Raw genomic sequence first — 19738 nt, forward strand, 5'->3', positions numbered from 1 at the left:
AGGCGTGTAGTGTTTCTTTACAAAGTGACATCGCCAACTACTGGCCTGGCATGAATAATACAGTGTTTTTAAACGTTTTTGATCTTTGACTAAAGTTCAATACAGACTTTTTAAGTCAGTTAGAACTGTGTTTTACCTTCATGTTGGTCACAACATGTTTTAAATAGCTTGTCTCTATTATTAGCTGCACTGTCTGCAATGATAACCATCAGAATGACTTTACATTTATATGTAGTCTACTGTATTTGACTATGAACATCCTTATCATGTGAGTACATCTGAGTCTCTCACACAACAACAAATGAGGCAACATGAAAAACATTAGACAACTGTTACAATTATTACAATGCAGTAAACTAAAAAATGCATTTCAGATAGTTCACAAAACCTAATCTGGGTCAGATGTTTACAAAGGTTGACTAACAGACAGGTTATTTCCTTACAAAAAAATCCATTATATTTTTTAAATGCAGTCTTACAACTTCTACTGTCCTCTCGGGAAGGTGGAGGTCATACTGGTTAAACTGATTGTGCACTCCCTGGTTTCCTCTACTTGTCAGGTGTTTAATAAAGTGTCAAATCTAGGCCTTGAAATTTGAATTTGACCTTGAATTTAAAAAAATAATTCAAATTATACACAGTGAATGTTTTATCATTAATTTATATTTTATATAGGACACCTACATTGTATCACCTGTACGTGCAGGTAAGCACACAATAGTCACGATGAACGTGCAAAAGTACTAAATATACAAATACATGCAGTTGTTGTGTTCCCTTATCAGTCTATGTACTTACAGCAAGTTCGTCATATTTCGATGTTATCTGTTTATTATTTACATATTCACTTGACAAATTCACTTTCTCACTCCACCGTGCCTAAAGACACATTGTCTTTGTCCCTGGTGAATCCTTTTTTTTTTTTTTTTCCTTTTTTTTCTTTTGGGTACATCGCTGACGCTTTTCTTCATGACTGAACTTTACCCACACCCTCCTCATATACACTTCCAGCACTCGTTAATTCTGTCTCCTCATGGTTGTCTCACATCTCCTCGCGGAGGCGTGCCCACGCCGCTCAAATATAGCGCTGCAGACGCGCGCTTGACTCATTCGGTTGGTCTGAGCTAAACAGTGAGGTAAGCAGAGCCACGTTGCCCACGCCAGGAGATCATGCGTTTGTCTCGTACCATATCCACTCCCAAAATTGTGAAAGAGCGCGTTCGTTTCAGTGTATCGTGAAGCGCCCATGCCGCTACAATTTCGCTTTTAGTGGAAAAACGTTCTACGAAGTGATACAAAGTACGAGGTTTGGACGTCTACTTTCCGTTCAGCTGTTTGTGGAGGACGCATGATTTATCTGTGCCGGACTAAAAGCGAGGAGTGCATGAAAGGTGAGTCTTTTACTGAATTGTGTTTGGAAAGGAAATGTACGCAATTTAGGAAACTTTATTTGTGCGCATGATGTTTTTGTCAGACTCAATTCAACAATTTACTGTTATTAAATTATATTTTAAATTTTTACCTGATCAGAACCAGAGTAAAACCAGGCTGGAAGAAGAGTAAGCAATTTTAGGCAGGTTTTCTCACAGTAAGTCAGTAATATCAATATTGGCATCTTTTAGGCTATTAAAAAACATAAGTGATTCAACCACTATGAAGTAATTGCACTGGTTTGTAATAATTAACTCTTCAAGACTTGTGGATGACCACAGTGGGGAACTCTGATTAAAGTTCAATACAGACTTTTTAAGCCAGTTAGAGCTGTGTTTTTCATTCATGTTGACTACAGCATGATTTAAAAAGCTTGTGTCTATTATTAGCTGCAACTAGATAACCATCAGAATGATCTTACATTTATGTCTAGTTGTCTACTGTATTTGACTATGTGCGTCATTACCATGTGAGTACATCTGAGTCTCTCACAACAACAAATGAAACATGAAAAACATTAGACAACTGTTAAAATTATTAAAATGCAGTAAACTAAAAAAAATGCCATTTAAGATAGTTCACAAAGCTCATTCTTGGTCAGATGTTTACAAGGGTTGACTAACAGGTTGTTTCCTTACGTGTGTGTGTGTGTGTGTTGTTGCCTTTAGATCAAATCAGTCTAAGTTATTTTATGTTTGCATTCCTCACATGACACACTATTATACACCATTGTCTTTAGGACAAGAAATGTTTTGAAGGTGGCGGGATGTCGTCTAAAGCTGTTTCCTGTAGAAAGTTTCTCCTCAATAGGCATTAGAGCTAAAACCAGTTGGAGGTCTGAGTTGTGACCACCGTCAGAAGCCTCTGGGGATGCTGAAATAATGGGTCAGAAAAAAAAGACTGCAGAAAAAATGAAATGCAGCACAATGGTATCGGCCACATGGCCAACACAATGTGGGGATAAAAGTCAGATGTTTTCTGGAGCACAAGACAAAGGAAAAAACAGCAGCTCCAAGTGTTACATAACTTCTGCAAGGTAGAACTTCACCCCTCTATGCATTTGGACTTGACCTAATGAGGGCCTCAAGGGCATGTTAACACTAGGCTTTGTTAAAGTACATGTTTGAAATGGGTGGTGTGCATGTTTCAACATATTAAGTATATACTTAAGGGACATGCTTGAACTGGGTCATCAGTTTCTTGGTCAGTTACTTGACACTTGGGATGCAAGATATATATTGCTACAATATTGATTATAAGCCAATATTATAAATGTATTCATCAGTATCGGTCCGTATTAAATACTTAGATATAGAGTTGGGCAGAATTTTTATTTGTCCATCCCTACTTGAAAGACAATCTTATCTGAACATGAACAAAATCTTATAAATAAGCCCCTTCAAAATGGTGGAAATTTTCTAAATTGAAGTGGAAAGTCCTTCTCGATTTATAGTCCTTTTTCCAGCAAAGTGACTCAGATGACTCGCAGACGACAGACGTTCTTTCACTCTTGTGAGACGCAAATGTGGCCTGATTAATATTTGAAACTCCTGTGCTAAATGCAGGAGGAGACGATGCATAAGTGTGTGTTAATGCTTGACTGAAACCGATCCTATCCTGAGATCTTGCATGTGGGTTTATTTGTGGCCATTTTTCCATGAAGAGCTCATAGATAGTTACAATCTGATTGACACATAAGAACATAATGTTCTGGGTCATTTTATACTTAAACATTAAAGGAGTGTGTGGCTAAAAATATAAATGAAGTGAAAAAACCTGGTTATGAAAAGTAACAGTTGGATCACAACTGAGTAAATATCTATTTTGGGTAAAGAAAAGACAATTTCAATCATGCCTCCATTGTTTAATGTGTTTTCCATTTGTGTTGCAATTTTCACCTTATGAGTATGACAATCTCTCTCTTCCTTCTTTGCTTCAGATCTCAAGGCTATACTCCGCTGCGCCACACTGGGAGCCTTACTGGATAAGCAGGAGAAGGATCCCTGTAATTCCAAAAAAGCTCCACTTCTGTCTTCTCCCACGATGGCTCTGGCCTCCTTCCATCTGATGCAAACTCTAAAGAACTCACCGGCGGCTCTGCGCCGGCGATTCCGTCGCGACCGCACAGAGAGCCTCTCTCACGGCGATCCCCTCTTCAAGGTGCATTACCTCGGCACCAAGAAGATCTTCTCTCTGGACTTGGAACAGGCGGAGGATGCCATTGATCGACTGCTAGATGGGGCCCCTGGGAAGCTTTCTAAAGATCATGCCCTGGTAGTTCGTCCCCGATATGTTGAGGTTAAAGAACTGAGTACCGGAAGGCAGCTCACCAAGACCTACTTGCAGGACATTGCATACTGCGCCTCGCACACGGCCAGACCCAATGTGTTTCTGTACATCTGCAGGCAGCCTGGTCAGCAACTGCAGTGCAGAGTGTTCTGGTGCAGTCGGGCAGAAAGGGCGAAGGATATGACCGCCTGCCTGGCAAAGTCGTTTCAGCGAGCGCTTAATGACTGGCAGGGTGGATGCGCCACCTTGCCGCAGGGGGAAGTGCTAACTAAAGAGCCAGAGATGCCTGGTACGCCCACTGCACCCAGAGGGTCAACATTGCCAGCCAGTTTGGGAAAAGGTGAGTTGAAGAGGGACAAAGTAGAGACCAATGAGTGCAACATTCTTGTAGCTTACATGTGTCAAACTCTCCTCCTGCCCTGCAGAGTGTAGCTCCAACCAGCTTCAAAACACCTGCCTGGATGTTTCTAATCATCTTGAGGACCTTGATTAGCTGGGTCAGGAGTGTTTACTTAGGGTTGGAGCTAAACTCTGCAAGACAGAGGAACTGAGTATGACATCCCTGCTGTAGCTCAAACAGTTGAGCATGGTGCTAGCAATGCCAAAGTCATGGGTTCAATTCCCAGGGAATGGATGAACAGATAATATGTATACCTTGAATGCAATCCAAGCCACTTTGGATGGAAGCATCTGCCAAATGCACTAATGTAAATGAGTTCAATGAGGAATGCAACCCCTAGCACGGGGGTTCTCAACTCTGGCCCTCAAGATCAGTTTTCCGTCAGAGTTTAGCTCCAACCCTGATCAAATTCACCTGCCCATAGCTTTCTAGTAATCCTGAAGACTTTGATTAGCTTGTTTTAGCTGTGTTTGAATAGGGTTGGAGCTAAACTCTGCAGGACTGTGGATCTCGAAGGCCAGAGTTGAGAACCCCTGCACTAGAATCTTGTAAAATTCTAAATGTTTTACATTTCCCCAGTGTTCTTTTTCTTTCTTTTATTTCCTATTTCAAAGTTGTAACTGTATATATATTTTTTTTGTATTGCAGTCCGTTGGAAGAAGAGGGGGTCGGTGTCTCGCAGTCCCCTCCGTTCCATAACCAGAAGAGGTTCTGCCAGCGACAACTGGCACTGAGAGTCCCCCGTCACACCCTGGACCTTAATTTTGTGATTCCTGGGAATTTCCAGAACTGAATGTGAGGAAAAGGACAACCACACCTATAACTGGTGGAACTTTTGAGCTTTGATAGAGTTTGCAACTCAAGTATGTGCCGAGTCTGTGTCTGAACAGCTAACACATTTGAGGTTACCAGTCTACCAAAGTGATAAACTATAGGTTTCCAGAGATAATTATTTTTGGTTTAGGATGTTGATGGGTTCAGTCATTTTATCTCTGTTTGCTTAAGGACAAAGATACAAAACCAAAGCTGTTCATCTGCACTGAACTGGCATTTAGTTTTTAAAGCCATGTATTTATCATAGAGTTGAGGGCTTCTAGTCAGTCTCCTCCTCTGTGTACATGTCTGGATAGTTTGCTAATGTGACTGATGAGCAATGAGACAGTTTCTGTTTGTATTAGAGATGTCAAGAAAGGATCTGTGTGGAAAGTGGGTGGATGCATGATGGTAAACAGTAGCAGGATCAGAAGGTTAAAGCGTTTGAAAAATGCACAAGTTATGCTGTAAATGTGCATTGTGAAGACAATCAGCTTTTTATCCTAAACGACTGTATGCTTACCAAATGCTCTTTTTCACATGGCCAAATCTCCACACATTGTTACTAATGATATTGAATTGATATTACATCCTTTATGTGACCATTATTCATGGTGAATTATTTACTGCGTATTTACTTGGCTTCAGGACCAGCTTGACAATCAGGACCGGTTGTTATTTGGCATTGGAAAGACAGAGGTACTGAGATTCATGTTTCTGGTGGTCTATCATAGCCATATCCCGCTTTGCCTGGTTCTACCTCAGTTTGCCATTTTTATTCATAGTTTAAGTCATTCAAGCATTGAACTTGAAGCATAGGTCCTAAATCCCAACAGATAATGAAGTGTAGAGTTAGTGGTATTACTGTGTGCTCTTAAAATGAGAAGTATTCTCTCTATGCACCTGCATTCCAGCAGTTTTTGAGGCCATAGTGGCTCATGCACCCCTCCTTTTTCTTTTTTTCTCTGTAAAAGCAAGTTGTTTTTCAACATCAGCCCATTTTTCTCCAAAAAGAAAAAAGCCAACTGAGACACTGTCTCCAGGCAACAGTTTATGACATCAGAATGCTGACTGATTCAAAAGTATGCTTGCATAGAGCCTCATGTCCTTGAAAAAGCAGCATTGTTACACTGCAGTTACATGTAGTTCTGAAGCGCAAGGAAGCATTTTTAAGTGGCCAGGTTGCATAAACCAAATATTTTAAACAAAGATGCCCTTCTTCGCATGACTGGAACAATCAAGTTTTCCTAGAACAAAGATTGTCTAGCACCACAAGTAGCTATTTCCTTCACACTGTTACATATGCTCACTGAGAATTGCATCATATCACAGCAGTATACAGTCGGCGCCTCATGGTATTAAACATTTTGCCTGACGCGTTAGGGCAATTACGTCAAAGGATTTGTTTTTTTCAGTTTTATCCTTATGGATTTTATTTAAAGTATAGTATTAAACCATATCTCGCACTACAAAGACTTCGGATCTGTTGTTGGATCTGTAATGTCTGCTTTATGAGGTGTTTGATGTTCTATGAATGTTCTTGTACCTTATTTTAAAACTATTTGCGTGTATCTATTTAAATATTAAATGTATTTTATGGAATATTAAACTTTTTATACATTAAACATTTGTGTCTTGTATTCCATTCATTTGTTAAGCACACAAAAACACCCTTTAAAAATGAAGGTTCTTTATTGGCATTGATGGTTCCATGAATAACCTTTAACAATCATGGAACCTTTTCATTCCACAAAAGGTTCTTTATAGTAGAAAAAGGTTCTTTTAAGAACCGTTCACTGAAAGGGACTTTGGGGAACCAAAATGGTTGTTCTATGACCCCCGCTGTGAAAACCACCTTTTGGAACATTTATTTTTAAGTGAAGTGAAGAAGACACCAAAAACTTCTAAGTGTACATTTACACGACTATGATGTACTAAAAACGGAAACGTGTTTTTTTTGCGTACAGATGACAATGTTGTCAAAACTATCCCGCAGACTGAACACATAATACGCATGTGTTTTTGTAGTTTACACTGGGAACGTGCACTTTGAAACCTATTTTCAAAAGTTTTTCAGGCCCCTAAAACGGTAAATGTACATACAAAAACACATAAAAAGTTTTCTGTTTTTAGTTGAAAATGGTGTCATGTAAATGGCCTCTTAAAAAAAGCCAGTTGTTTCCTTAACTTCCAGGACAGACTAAATCCTTAAAGATGGAGCAGTTTCTGCATAAGTCATGGGGTGCAAATCTTTTAATGCGAGGGATTAAAATACTCCTGGTCTGATTTCACAACTTTTCAAAGACATGTACGTGCTTCACAAAAACATGCCATGGCTGACATTTAGGAGCTTAAAGTCATGGGGCTTAAGCAGTCATCATTGAATCTCTTTGTTTACACTTAAGTTAATGGTCCTCAGTATCAAAAATAAATAAAGAACGAAATAAACTATTAGTTCATGATTAAACTTGTTACAGTTTGTGATGTTTGGAGTTTTAGGCCAAATGGCAAATCCTTTGGAATTTAATAACCTTGAATGCTGTTGTATTTTGAAGCATCAGCTCTCATTTGCCGGGTAAGGGACTTGAAGTCCTGGGAAATCTGTCACTGCCTTGAAACTTCTGGAACTCAGAGAGGCTTTGGAAATGAAGTCGTCTCAATGGCACCAACTCTGCCACAACTAAGAAACAAAGTAGAAGAAACAGTGTATTAGAAGATGATGATAAAATTAGCCTAAGGTCTGTTTTACACAAACCGGTAACAGCTGCGGCTCTAGCAGAAAATTAAGTGATTCTATGATACAGCGATGTGTTTACCGGTATATGCGACAGGCACAGGATGTATGAATCAAGCCTAAGACTTCAGTGTTTGGATTTTTGTATTGTTTTTCTTACACCCCTTATTTTGTGAGCACAATGACAAAAGAACATTCAAAATGTCTGGACCCTAGATTTCCCGGACTCCAATCTTTCAAAGAGATTCAAGCTCTGTGCTCACCCAGATCATAGAACGGTTCCTCTCGGCTTCCCTGAACCACAATCATCTCCAGGAAATTCAGAAGGGCCCCAGTGGCCAGGAAACGCTCTGGGAGGGACAGGGTTTGGAGGTAGCGCATGTCTAGAGAGAAGGGGTTGTCGGGAGGCGGCATGGTGCACAGTCCCACCAACTCACTCACTACGTCCCATACATGAGTTCCTACAGAGCAGATAAAAGTTTTGTGTTTTATGTATGTAAAGCCCTTCTAAAATTAAAACTTCATTTTAATTAGTTAAGTTTAGTTATTTTGCTAAATTTTAAGTAAAGGCAAGATGTTTGATCACTGTCCTTCTGGTGTGCCACCATAAACCACTAAAGTAAGTCATATGTGCTTTCATACATAATCTCTAACCTTTTCATATATATAAAAAAAGATTGTAAAAGTTTCTAAACCTTGAGCCAGGAACATGAAGAAATGGTGTATATAATAAAATTGTGAAATTATGGTCAATAAAAGTTGATCTTAAAACCTTGGGATGTTGAAACCCAGTCTGTGATGGACTTAAGTTTCATTGGTGTATCTTTGACTAGCGTATCAGTTCCTCCAACATTTACTAGACGCTCATGATTGGATCGAATCCAGGCATAAGGTTGTCCGTACTTGGCATAACCGGCTAACAGGAACAGGGTGCAGTTCATTTCCTGCAATGAGAAAAAAACTCTTTTGAGAGCCTTGAACATTGCAAGACAATCAGAAATTTTGTCTTGACCTCTTATAGAAAACTCAAAAGTCAAAGGGAAAATACAACAAGAGTTCACTATGCAATCTATTTTGTATTTCATCTTTAATCAACATGCACACGACCATTGATAAGTTTGGGGTATGATTTTCTTTTAAAGAAGTTAATACTCTTATTCAGCAAGGATGAATTAAATTGATCAAACGTCACAGTAAGGACATTTATAATGTTACAAAAGATACATCAGTTTCTACAAAAAATATTAGGCAGCACAACATTGATAATAATAATAAATGTTTCTTAAGCACCAAATCAGCATATTAGCATGATTTCTGAAGGATCATGTGACACTGAAAAGTGGAGTACTGATGCTAAAAATTCAGCTTTGACATCCAAGGAATAAATTACAGACTAAATGTGTTTTTACTAAGTTTTGATCAAATAAATGCAGCCTTGGTGAGCATAAGAGACTTCTTCCAAAAACATTCTTACAGACCCCAAACATTTGAATGGTAGTGTATATTTTAAACTAATTAACATTGCCAGTGTATTTCAAGATTGGTAATGTTCTTAATCCGTGAATTTGTCATTGGCCCTTGAAGTGGCCCTTGAATCTGAAATGATACTCACAGGAACAGCGATCTCTCGCTCACTGGGTGAGGCTGGGAGAAGATGAGAATCGACATCCCTATAAGAGAATATTAAAAATTATTGATTTACATAACTTAGTTTATAATTGCTAGAGTCCAAGGACATTCCTCTCCACCTGCTGGGAGTTTGTTGCTGTGTGGCTTCTGGCATCTGTTGTTTGTGTTGTGAAAGTGGTTCTTCTCCTGCTAAAGGTGAGCTGGCGTAATCGCTGTCCAGACTGTAACTGCTACTGCAGGTTGAGCTGGTGAAGGTGGAGGCCACAGACACGGCGTACCCAGGAGAACGCCACTTCTGTGAGCAAAAAAAAGATGTAACTATCAGATGTAACTGTCTGATGCAGCAGCACTTGAGCTTGAGATTAACTTTGTTTCCAGAGATATACTAGTATGTGTTTATAGCCTGTTTGTAGTTGCTCTACCAGTGATGACTTAACGTCTCCAAACATCGTAAACACATTTTTGGATATAAAAAAACTGTGTGACAGAAAATAAAGAGAGATAAACAGATTAACAAAGACCCACCAAGTCATCATTAACCACGGTCAAAAGAAGTTCCTCTCTCCCTCTTAGCCAGGGCTGAAAATAATGGAAGCCCTACAGACAGACATAAAAGACAGTGTAAACAGTGGCATGATCTTTAATTACATCAGAAAATGTAATTACTGTGTATATGAAATGGTACGTAGTATTACTTCAGTAACAGCCCACCTGTAAGGAACCCAATATTGCAAGTTCGGACAGGAAGTGCTGAAGTTTCGTCTTTTGTTCTTGTTCCTGCATTTATCACAAAAGGCAAACACTTTAGTATAATTAGTTGTTCTTATATTGGAGACAATACACACTTATATAACAACAAATCGTTTTAACTTCTAATGTTAATTGAACAGTGTTTGATTAAGCCCACATCTACCTAGGGCTCGTTGCTCCGTTACTATTCAACGGCAGCTAAGCCTGTCATTGCCAGCGATGGGTTGAGGAGGAAATAAAAACCCTTGCATTTAGTATTATGAGTTTACAAATGATGTTTTCTCTAGACACATCATCATAATACGACCTATGCTATGCAACACCAATTATTACAGTCAAACAATATCTAATGGAATAGATTTGAGCATAAAGAAGCATGCAATCAAGCGCATTTGTATATACTTACTCCACAGCTCATGTTTACATGCACGCTGATGGACAATCAAACCAATTTGCTGTAAATGAGATTTACATTTGAAAAATTACTGCAAGCACACTGTCACGCCTATTTCCATATCCACTTCTTTGTGTCCCCCCTACTATACATTGGATCACTTTCCTTGGAAATTAATAATGCGAGCAATAATCTCTCATAATGTTTTTCATCCACGGGTTCAGGTGTATCAGAATTCAGATCTTATTTAGTATTTCTCGCGCTGATCATTGTGCCGATGCTTCCATCGCGCGTAAGGGATCGTCTGCGTGTTGTGCTCTTAAAGAAAAACGTAAAATAGCACACATCATCTGTGTATAATACTTTTTATGTATATATGGAAAGATCATTACAAGATTCATTTGATCTAATCAAATCCAATAAGAACAGTCAATGACGTTTGAAAGATTCATTATTACCTCAGCCGTACAGATATATCAAAATCTGGAACTTATATAGTCAGCCTTTTTGTGTTCAGTTATAAGAATTAGCCTACTTAATGTTTATGTAAAATAGCCTATACTATAATGTATTGCATTTGCACTGTGGTACAGGACTGTAATTTAGTATAGCAAGGTTATTATTTGCATTTAGCCACATTGTCAGTTATCACTTATGCAGTATTAATGCTTGATATGTGAAACCTTGGTTTGACTGTCTTAAATGGGTTAAGCTGGGGTTTAGATGGTTGGCCAAATAAACCACTCTAAAACCAACAAACCAGATAGCAGTTTTCTTATGTCATAGAATCACCTGTCTCTCCCACAGCTGAAATTGCCTATACCAATATGTTAGTCATGGGTTCCTTCATACATCTGTATGTTTCATGCTGTATTCATGCTGTTTCATCTGTTTATCAAAAAAGGTCAATAGTTTTTTCATAATTTTAGCACATTAATCAATGTTACATATTATCAAAACCAGTTTCAAAGGAAAGGACACAATCTGTAGCTGTTGAATTCTGTGTTGACTAGAATTCAGCAGTCGACAAATGACTCAATGCGCATATCAAGCAAAATGATGTCACCCTGTTGCCCACAACAGGAAGTGAACACAATAGCAGCCGCCTAATGCTGCCAGAAGAGATTCAGTGGAATGTGTATTGTCTATAGTGGAGCTACAGATATGCTCTGTGGGACAGAATACATCATGTACTTTCTGTTTTAATCTGGGATTTTATTAATTGTTCTGCTTTAATGACGTCACTGTTTCACTTTTAGTCACTTCTTCTCAGAATATAATAAAGAAGTATGATATAAGAAATATGGTGTGAGATCACTGTTTCTCATTATTGTTTGTGACAGTTTCTTCCTCTTTCTCACGAGGGGACCTTCCAGAATGCTACTTTGTTTCAAATGTTTATTTGTAAATTGGATGATGCAATGGCTTCAGTTTCTTACATTTTAATTTTGAAAGAATGTGCACATTTCATAGCGTTATACATTTGATGGTAGTGTATGTTATTGGATGATTTACATTTTTGAAACTGATCTCACTTCCTGTCTGACAGATTGCATTATGTTCTTTTCCTGTGTCACCAGTAAGCTACATAATATAGCTATATTATACATTGTGTTTTTAAAAGTGATAGTTCACCCAAAAATGAAAATTCTTTTATAATTTACTTAGGTACTTTTTTCCATACTATGGAAGTCAGTTGTGCCCCACATCTGTTTGGTTACAAACATTCTTCCAAAATATCTTCCTTTGTGTTCAGCAGAACAAAGAACTTTTGGAACAACTTGAGGGTGAGTAAATGATGACAGAATATTCCTTTTTTGGTGAACTATCCCTTTAAGGAGGTGCTGTGACGTTTTCATAGCCTGCTACACAAAAAAGTGAAATAACTACCCACTGTTTATTTATCAATGAATATAATTCACTTCTGGACCTCTGACCATAATTATAACAGAGAAGTATGTCTCTATTTAAAGAAAAGCTTGTTTAATCCATTAATTATATGCCAACATCTTCCCATTCAACCCTTCAAATGTCCCCTGAAATAGTGCTGGTGGTAGCACATTAAAAGTAACGTGAGTTACGTAATTATTTATTTATTTATTTAAACAACAACAACAACAACAACAACAAAAACTAACAAGTAACACATTACTTTTAAAATTACAACAAAATAAGTGATGCAAGTTTCTTTTTCACATTTATTGACTGACACCGCTGTGGTTATTGATGGTAAACATAATGGTTATTGTAGTTCTAGACTAAATGTGAGCAGGCATTTACTAAACAGCAGTATTCCTCAAAATACATAAAACAGTGAAATGCAAACTGAGAATATTATGCAAACCTGCAAAAATTAAAGATGTTAAATAACACAAATAAATGTATTAACCAATGTTTTTGATGCTGACCTTCGATGATCCAATTAAACCATACTAATAAGCAAAAATGACTTTAGATAAACATGAAATTAGTTTGATTTTTTTTGTTGCTGAAATAAGAATGTTGAAATGTCTTCTGAAAGCTGAAAGTTTTGCGTAGCGCCCTCTACTGTACAGATGCGAATTTGCTTTTCCTTCAGCCTGAGGCTTCTTCACTTTCACAAAGAGCATTTACATTTGTCAAAAATAGAAGTTGTTTTTTGCTATTAATAAACAAACAAGCAAGCCCAGCCCAGGTGAGAAAAATTAACGCAGAAAAAACGTAATGCAATTAGTTACTTTTAGGAACTAACGCAATTTGCATGCACAGGAAAAAACGTCTTTTTAGCTTTATTTATTTTTTGGTATCTTGACTTAATGTATTATATGTTTAGTACCTCATTCATTTGCTGGTACGATCGTTGTTCCTGTTTAGATGCTCAGGTCATCATTTGACTGATGGAGTAACACACCAGTGGCAGAGAGAATCTGCAACTATTTTAAGTTAACTTTGAATTCTTCTGTGATAGAAGATGAGAAACATTTCTTGTATGATTGTTCTTTGTATGTGGATCTGCGTAAGAATATTTGGGTGATCTTGCTCTTGTTGGTGATGTTTGTACTGATGTGTCACATGTTTGTAATTCGGAGTATGCATGGAGATTGGCATATATATATATATATATATATATATATATATCAAGGAATGAAGAAAATAGTATCTGTTATGCTATTGTTATTCTGTGGAATTCATGTATTCCTGAAATAAACTTGACTTGATATGACTTGACCTCATTCATTTATGTTATTATTTTGTTTCTCTTTATTTCTTTCAGGATTATCAGGTTCTGAGATTTTTACAGTTGATGAAACTCTGTGGTAAATCATAGTCTGGCTGATGTTTTATGTGCCTTTGCTCCCACCTTGTGGACAGGAACATTATTACACTAGTTCAATATTTTTTTTAAATGCACGTTTTATTAAATTAGTTGAGAAAAGTTAAAATGAGTGAAATACTGAAAGTACATGATTATAAAACAATATATTGGACGGAAGAAACTAAGTTTGAAGTGTCCTTTAAAGAAGTCCTTTAAACAATTAGCTTTAGATTTTATGTATTCATATTTCCCCACTATTTATTTTCCATATTATTCTTGAAAAAGTGCTTGATTAGTTAACAGAAATCACACCTTATAACTTTCCTGTGCTTTTACTCATTATATACTGACTTTATTCCCACTTTATTTTTGGGAATTCAGGCTACTGTATGTTTTATAATTTCCAACACATATTAGCATGCAAATATAAGACTCATAGAGGTAAACTATTCTATTTTACCATTCATTCAACAGCAATGCCTACCATATGTGTAGATCTTTTATTAATCAGACAAAACAGTTTTCTGGTATTGTTTTCCTCTCCTGAAACTTAAATGCAGTACTCACAATAAATGGAAGCACAGTACAATGCTATTTTTTTCCTTACAAAATTGCATTGATATCTAGCATTTCCAAACAAAGAAACACAGTACAATTAAATCTGGTGGTGGTCTTTTGTTTTCTGTAATTCCAGCAGCAATGTGTAGCAAAGTTACTATTTTTGAAGATATGTAACATTCTGTATATGATGATCTTAAAACTGCCATTGTCTTACTATTATTAAAAACATGTTTGAAATAAAACAAAAATGGCCTGTTTTTTAAACTATGGTTATAATGGGTGAACCAGGAAGTTCTGGGGGAGGAAGGGGGGCTAACTAGTGACAGCAGCTGGTTAATTATGACTTATGTTTGTCCTATTAAGCACAGCTGCTGTTGAAGTAGCCAATCAACACATCTAGTTCCTAACAAGTCAATCAACATTGCTTATTTAAAATCTAGCCAGCAGTCACATGTTATCAGTTTTAGCCGTATAGCTCAGGATATTGTGATTTAGTGCTAATGTAGTTTTGGTAGTGTTTTAATCTACCACACTACAGACACTTCAGTTAATCAGTGACTATGGCTTTTGGATTTGTTTCAGGGTAATTGTTTTTGAAACCATTTCTTTCTTCTCTTTATGTGAAGTGAATCTAATGGGACTTTGTTTCTCATTCTTTAGAGGAGTACTTTTCTTGTGTGCAGTAACATGTGCTCTACTTGATGCTAAAAGATTCCAGCAGTTCCCCAGACTGCCACAAGGTAATGGGCTGATAAAAAGATGTCTGTCAATAGGAGTTTAAAGTCTGTTTAGTTGTCTCTAAACTGTTGTCTTTTTGTCTTGCTCATAGTTCCCATTGAGGTTGAGTGCAAGGCCCGTTCCCTGTTCGTCTCAGTGGACATACCACCCTCTGGCAGTGAGCCTCGTTTTGAGGCAATTGGTGTGTTTGAGTTTTCACCCTTTTTAGCATGTACATGTAAAGTTCTAAATGCAAAATGATGTGTGTGACTTCTCCTTTTTGGTCTCTTTGTAGATGCCACAGGTGCATATCCTGTTACAGAGAGCTATGGGGCTCAGTGTGGTTACACTTACTCTGTCCATCCCCTGCTGGGTCGTGTTATTCTGAAAGCCTCATACTTCTCCTGTCACACAGACAATCAGGTACAGTTCACATCCGTAGTGATGGACCACTTTCAGGATAATGCTCACTTGAGTGTAATCTAGGCCAAAAATCCTGGCCAAATGTTTGGAGTCAATAAAGGTTGATTTTAAATTTGACCTATTTAAAGACTCGTTTGTGTCAATGAGTGACAGTAAAGACTTCTGTCTGTTAATTCAGTTTCAAATAAATGGCCTTGACTTTCTATTCAAAGAATCCTGGAAAAAACTTTCTAGTTTGCACAAAGCAGCACAACTGTTTTAAGCATAAATAAGTTGTTGTTGAGCACCAAATTGGCGCATTAGGATCATGTGACCCTAAAGACCTAATGGCAGAGACATTAAGATTTATTAAAATATTAAATGGTAGTTTTAAGTGTAACATCACAATATTACTAATGCAGCTTTGATGATGATAAGAGACTTCAGAAACTTACTTGTTGACCTCAAACTTTTGAATAGTATATTTATTTTTTTCAGAATGATGAGGTCTTCACCTTCACGTTCGGTGTGATCATTGTGGATCAGAGTGGTGAAGAATTATATTTCAATGTCTCTGAGACTTGCTCCGTTCCTCCTTTTTCTCCAAGAGAGCTTATTTGTGAGGAGAACTACATGGAGGTATGAGTGACTTTAATATGATTGTGTCTGGTTCGGTCTAATTGTTTGTTCCCTCTAGGTATCTGTGAAAACTAATCTTCCTTGCTCTACATCTGGCAGTGTTAAAGAAGACTTCTCTGCAGCTTTCTCTGTAGTAAGTGGCTAGCTCTTATTCTTAATGGTTCACTTTGAACAACACAGTGGTCTTGGCTGCACTGTTTTGCTTCAAGGCCCGAAGTTCAGCAGTGGAGGCCTGGCAGGTGACGTTACAACAAGGAGGACAGCAGTCTGAAGTCATGTCGACTGAAGAAGCTGCTGCTCTGGGCTACTTCATAACCGCCACACCAGGCAGACTTGTTTTTCGGACAACCTTTGGACAACCTCACGCTTCTGTCAAAATGGTATGCCACATAACCAAAATGGTTAATGTCACTTCCACTTAACATACATGTGACCTGATCTCAAGTGTTAATGACATCAGAACTTTTTTTTTTTTTTTCTTTTTTTCTCTCTAGGTCAGTGGTGTTGCAGTTGAGGTGGTTGAAGCCACAGTGTTTTTTAGACAGAACTGGATGGTGGTCATGGTGGACCTGGTTGCTGCCTGCGCACTGGGTAAGAACCAAATGTGTATCTGTTCATGTATGGGTTTTTAATTTGCTAAAAATTAGTAGTTTTACCCTAACAATAACCGTTGTTTGGTATTGTGAAAAGGATAAATGCTGTGCTTTTAAACAATGTTTGAGTCCCCTTCAGGTTCCATACTTGGACCATATTTGGTTATGTTTCAGATGAAGGCTCTTTTGATGGCTACAGATTTCACTGGAGGACCCCTGTGAAGACTCCTCTGGGTGTTCAACCCTCTGAGTTAAGGAGCGAGTACATAGGCATGGGAGTTGATGGTGAGCTCCTAGATAAACAGGCCTCAGTAGACCAAGGCTACTCTCTGACTGTCGGTGAAGAGACTGTTGACAGTAGCATCCCCTTTGCTGCCGAGGGTGTGATCAGGAAGGTATGGTCTGTGGAGTTCTATCCACGTATGATGCTGGAAGTTTTTTTTTTTTTTTTTTTTTTTTTTTTTTTTTTAAGCATCCAGGTTATGAATGGAGTGTTAATTTGCCTACAGAGCTTTGTGACTGATGGCGTGTATAATGAGTTGTACACAATCCAGATGATCTACCAGCATTTGTTCGTGGACAAGCATGGTGTGGAGGCAAAGTACAATATGATCCGGCAACTGGCCACTCCACCAATTCCTCGTCCTCCCTTTTCAATTAACCGTAAGTTGGAATAGACCTTAAATGGTTGTCATTGCTGCTCTTTAGTTCACAAAGTCACTTTAACTGTACTGACTCTTCCAGAAACAAACCTTGAGGAACGAGTCTTCACAGTCTACCTGGGTAATATTCCTTTTGATGTGGAACTGGTGGCCATAGAGCTGAATGGGCAGGAGATCTCTGTGCCGACTGCCATGCAGATGGGATACTCCATCACCAGAGTCCCAAAAGATGGTGGTGATAATACCTCTGCGTACATCCTTAGGGTGCCGTTTGAGGACCAATTTGTTGTGAAGCAGGTGAGTTTGCTTTTAATTCTCTAGGTTAGAGGATTGGATTAAATTGGAGTCAAACTGGTCTTTAGAGTTTTATCTGTGTCTGTCTTCCAGTATATTACAGAGGGAGTTTTTGAGTACTCTTTGGAAGTTAAATGGACTTTGAACATCTTTCCTCAAATGGAGGCCTATTACCACTTTTCCTCTTTGACTGCTTACATCCATGAAATCCGTGAGGACCACTTAAGTTTTCAGTGTTTTAACTTTTAAAAGGGTTTTGTTTCAGATGGACAGTTGGTCTACAGTTTCAGACCTTAAACATTGACAAGTGTAATACACATTCCCCTGGTTTTACCGACAAGGCTTAAGCCTAGTCCAAGACTAAAATGAATGTTTGAGCTGACATCTTAATCCCACTGGGTTTTTTTTTTATTTATTTATTTATTTATTTTTTTTTATAAAAAAGGCACACTTATAAAAGCGACTTGAATGTCCTAATGGAACTAAGGTCTAATCCTGGCTTAATCTAAGCCCTGTCTGTGAAACCAGGCCATTGTCCGCCATACACTGAAATTTAATTGTTTCAACAGTCCCACCCGTCTTTGACAGCGTGTGTGCTAACAATGGCATACGCTTCATGAAAGACCATCAGGAGTACGACTACTTGTGGGACGTTGTCATTGGTCACTACCCGCTGACCCAACAGCTGGCATCTGAGCGTGGCTACATCATGACCAATGACAGCACCTCCTTGACATTGGATGTCCCTCTATTTACAATCGGATACATCTATGAGGTTTGTTAACCACTAGCAGGGCCTGCGTAAGCATTAAGTTTCTTCAAATTGCCCTTTTTAGTTGGACTGCAAGGCTGAAATTTAATATCCCTCTGTTGTAGAATATCACTCTGCAGCAGTTCTATGGCACTTTTGAACTTCTCACCAGAAATGCTAAAACCCTGGAGATTGAGCAGTCCTCAGCCAAAAGCTGCCTCTTCGAAACCACTGAACTCTTGGGTAATGCAGCAGTTATTGGCTTCACTCACTATTTTTACACAATAGTCTGGTTTGCTTGCAATCTGAGTGGTTTCCTTCTCTTTGTAGTGTGCTCTACTGAGGGTGTGATGACTGTAGTGAGTGACATCATTAAAGCGGTACCTGCTGCAGACCCTGCCCGAACCACGCTATTGGATCCAAGCTGCAGACCTCAAGAAACCGATGAGACCAGAGTCCTGTTCTCCTTTGGACTTAACACCTGTGGCACTAGATTTCAGGTGTTAAAGGGATCTTTTCTCTCCCCACCCCACATGCAAATGAAAGTTACTTGAACTTTTTTTTTTTTTTTTTTTTTTTTTTTTTTCCCTCTCTCCAGATTGATCAGCAGTATGTGACTTATGAAAATGAAATCATATTTCATGAGTTGTATTCCACAGACAGCAAGCCAGTAATCACAAGAGATGCTGCGTACAGGTATTCTTATTACCCTAGTGAGTATCCATTAGCTCACTACTTAACCACACAGCCACTTCTTTTTTCTTCCCTCCCTCTCAGGATGACTGTGAGGTGCATTTACCCAGTAAGTGGTATTGAAAGCCTTTTTGTGGACCGGAAGTTCAGAATGGAGACACCTGGAATTGGACAAATCAAGGACCCTGTGAAAGGCAAGTTAATGAAGCCTGTTAACTACCTGAGAGCAATTTGGTTTCTGTAGGCTGAAAAACATAATTTAATTTATTTTTTTTTTCTCCCCCCAGTTCCTCCCCAAATGCTTAAGCCCATGCAGCTGCAGAAACAAAATGTTATGAAGCCCTCTTATCAGGCAGTTGTTGCAAAGAAACCAGCTGACTATGTGCATGCCGGCCAATGGAGCTCGCCAGCAGACGAACGTGCTTGGTCATTAGGTGAACAATATAATAAAATATAATAAAATATAATATATAATATAACATAAATTACACACATAATATAATTATATTAAGTGCATGTATCTTTCTCTTTCAGGACCTAATGGCAACTTTTAGATTTGGAGTGATTTAATTTGTATCTTAAGCTTTGTCTTCTGTGTGGTTTTCACTTTTGAAATAAACCACTTTCCTAAAGCCTTTTGGTGTCCTTTCACATGACTGTAGGTTAATTCATGTGTGAAGATGAGTCTGCC

The 19738-nt window shown here is 38.2% G+C and overlaps 2 protein-coding genes and 1 long non-coding RNA gene across 3 annotated transcripts; 2 read left to right on the forward strand and 1 right to left on the reverse strand.

The window, feature by feature from the left end:
• Nucleotides 1-1028: 1028 nt before the first annotated feature.
• On the forward strand, nucleotides 1029-6558 carry LOC127515874 (uncharacterized). The gene is made up of 3 exons (XR_007930877.1): nucleotides 1029-1391; nucleotides 3371-4060; nucleotides 4769-6558. It is a non-coding gene; the product is annotated as an uncharacterized LOC127515874 (long non-coding RNA).
• Nucleotides 6559-7168: 610 nt separating this feature from the next.
• si:dkey-19b23.7 (uncharacterized) lies at nucleotides 7169-10758 on the reverse strand. The gene is made up of 8 exons (XM_051900007.1): nucleotides 10453-10758; nucleotides 10008-10073; nucleotides 9822-9893; nucleotides 9416-9591; nucleotides 9280-9337; nucleotides 8440-8611; nucleotides 7931-8128; nucleotides 7169-7613 (listed from the first exon to the last, which is right to left on the reverse strand). The coding sequence occupies exons 1-8, from the start codon at nucleotides 10462-10464 to the stop codon at nucleotides 7498-7500; spliced, it is 870 nt and encodes a 289-aa protein (XP_051755967.1). The 5' UTR covers nucleotides 10465-10758; the 3' UTR covers nucleotides 7169-7497.
• A 3953-nt stretch (nucleotides 10759-14711) lies between these two features.
• Nucleotides 14712-19679, forward strand: zpax4 (zona pellucida protein AX 4). Its single transcript, XM_051901290.1, has 19 exons — nucleotides 14712-14879; nucleotides 14957-15036; nucleotides 15126-15215; nucleotides 15309-15436; nucleotides 15914-16054; nucleotides 16113-16187; nucleotides 16264-16434; nucleotides 16549-16645; nucleotides 16822-17042; nucleotides 17157-17310; nucleotides 17392-17606; nucleotides 17697-17814; nucleotides 18173-18378; nucleotides 18480-18597; nucleotides 18685-18854; nucleotides 18953-19050; nucleotides 19132-19241; nucleotides 19335-19481; nucleotides 19582-19679. The coding sequence occupies exons 1-19, from the start codon at nucleotides 14857-14859 to the stop codon at nucleotides 19599-19601; spliced, it is 2382 nt and encodes a 793-aa protein (XP_051757250.1). The 5' UTR covers nucleotides 14712-14856; the 3' UTR covers nucleotides 19602-19679.
• The last annotated feature ends 59 nt before the right edge of the window (nucleotides 19680-19738 follow it).

This window comes from Ctenopharyngodon idella, chromosome 7 (genome assembly GCF_019924925.1).
Source record: "Ctenopharyngodon idella isolate HZGC_01 chromosome 7, HZGC01, whole genome shotgun sequence".
In the NCBI taxonomy this organism is placed as follows: Eukaryota; Metazoa; Chordata; class Actinopteri; order Cypriniformes; family Xenocyprididae; genus Ctenopharyngodon; species Ctenopharyngodon idella.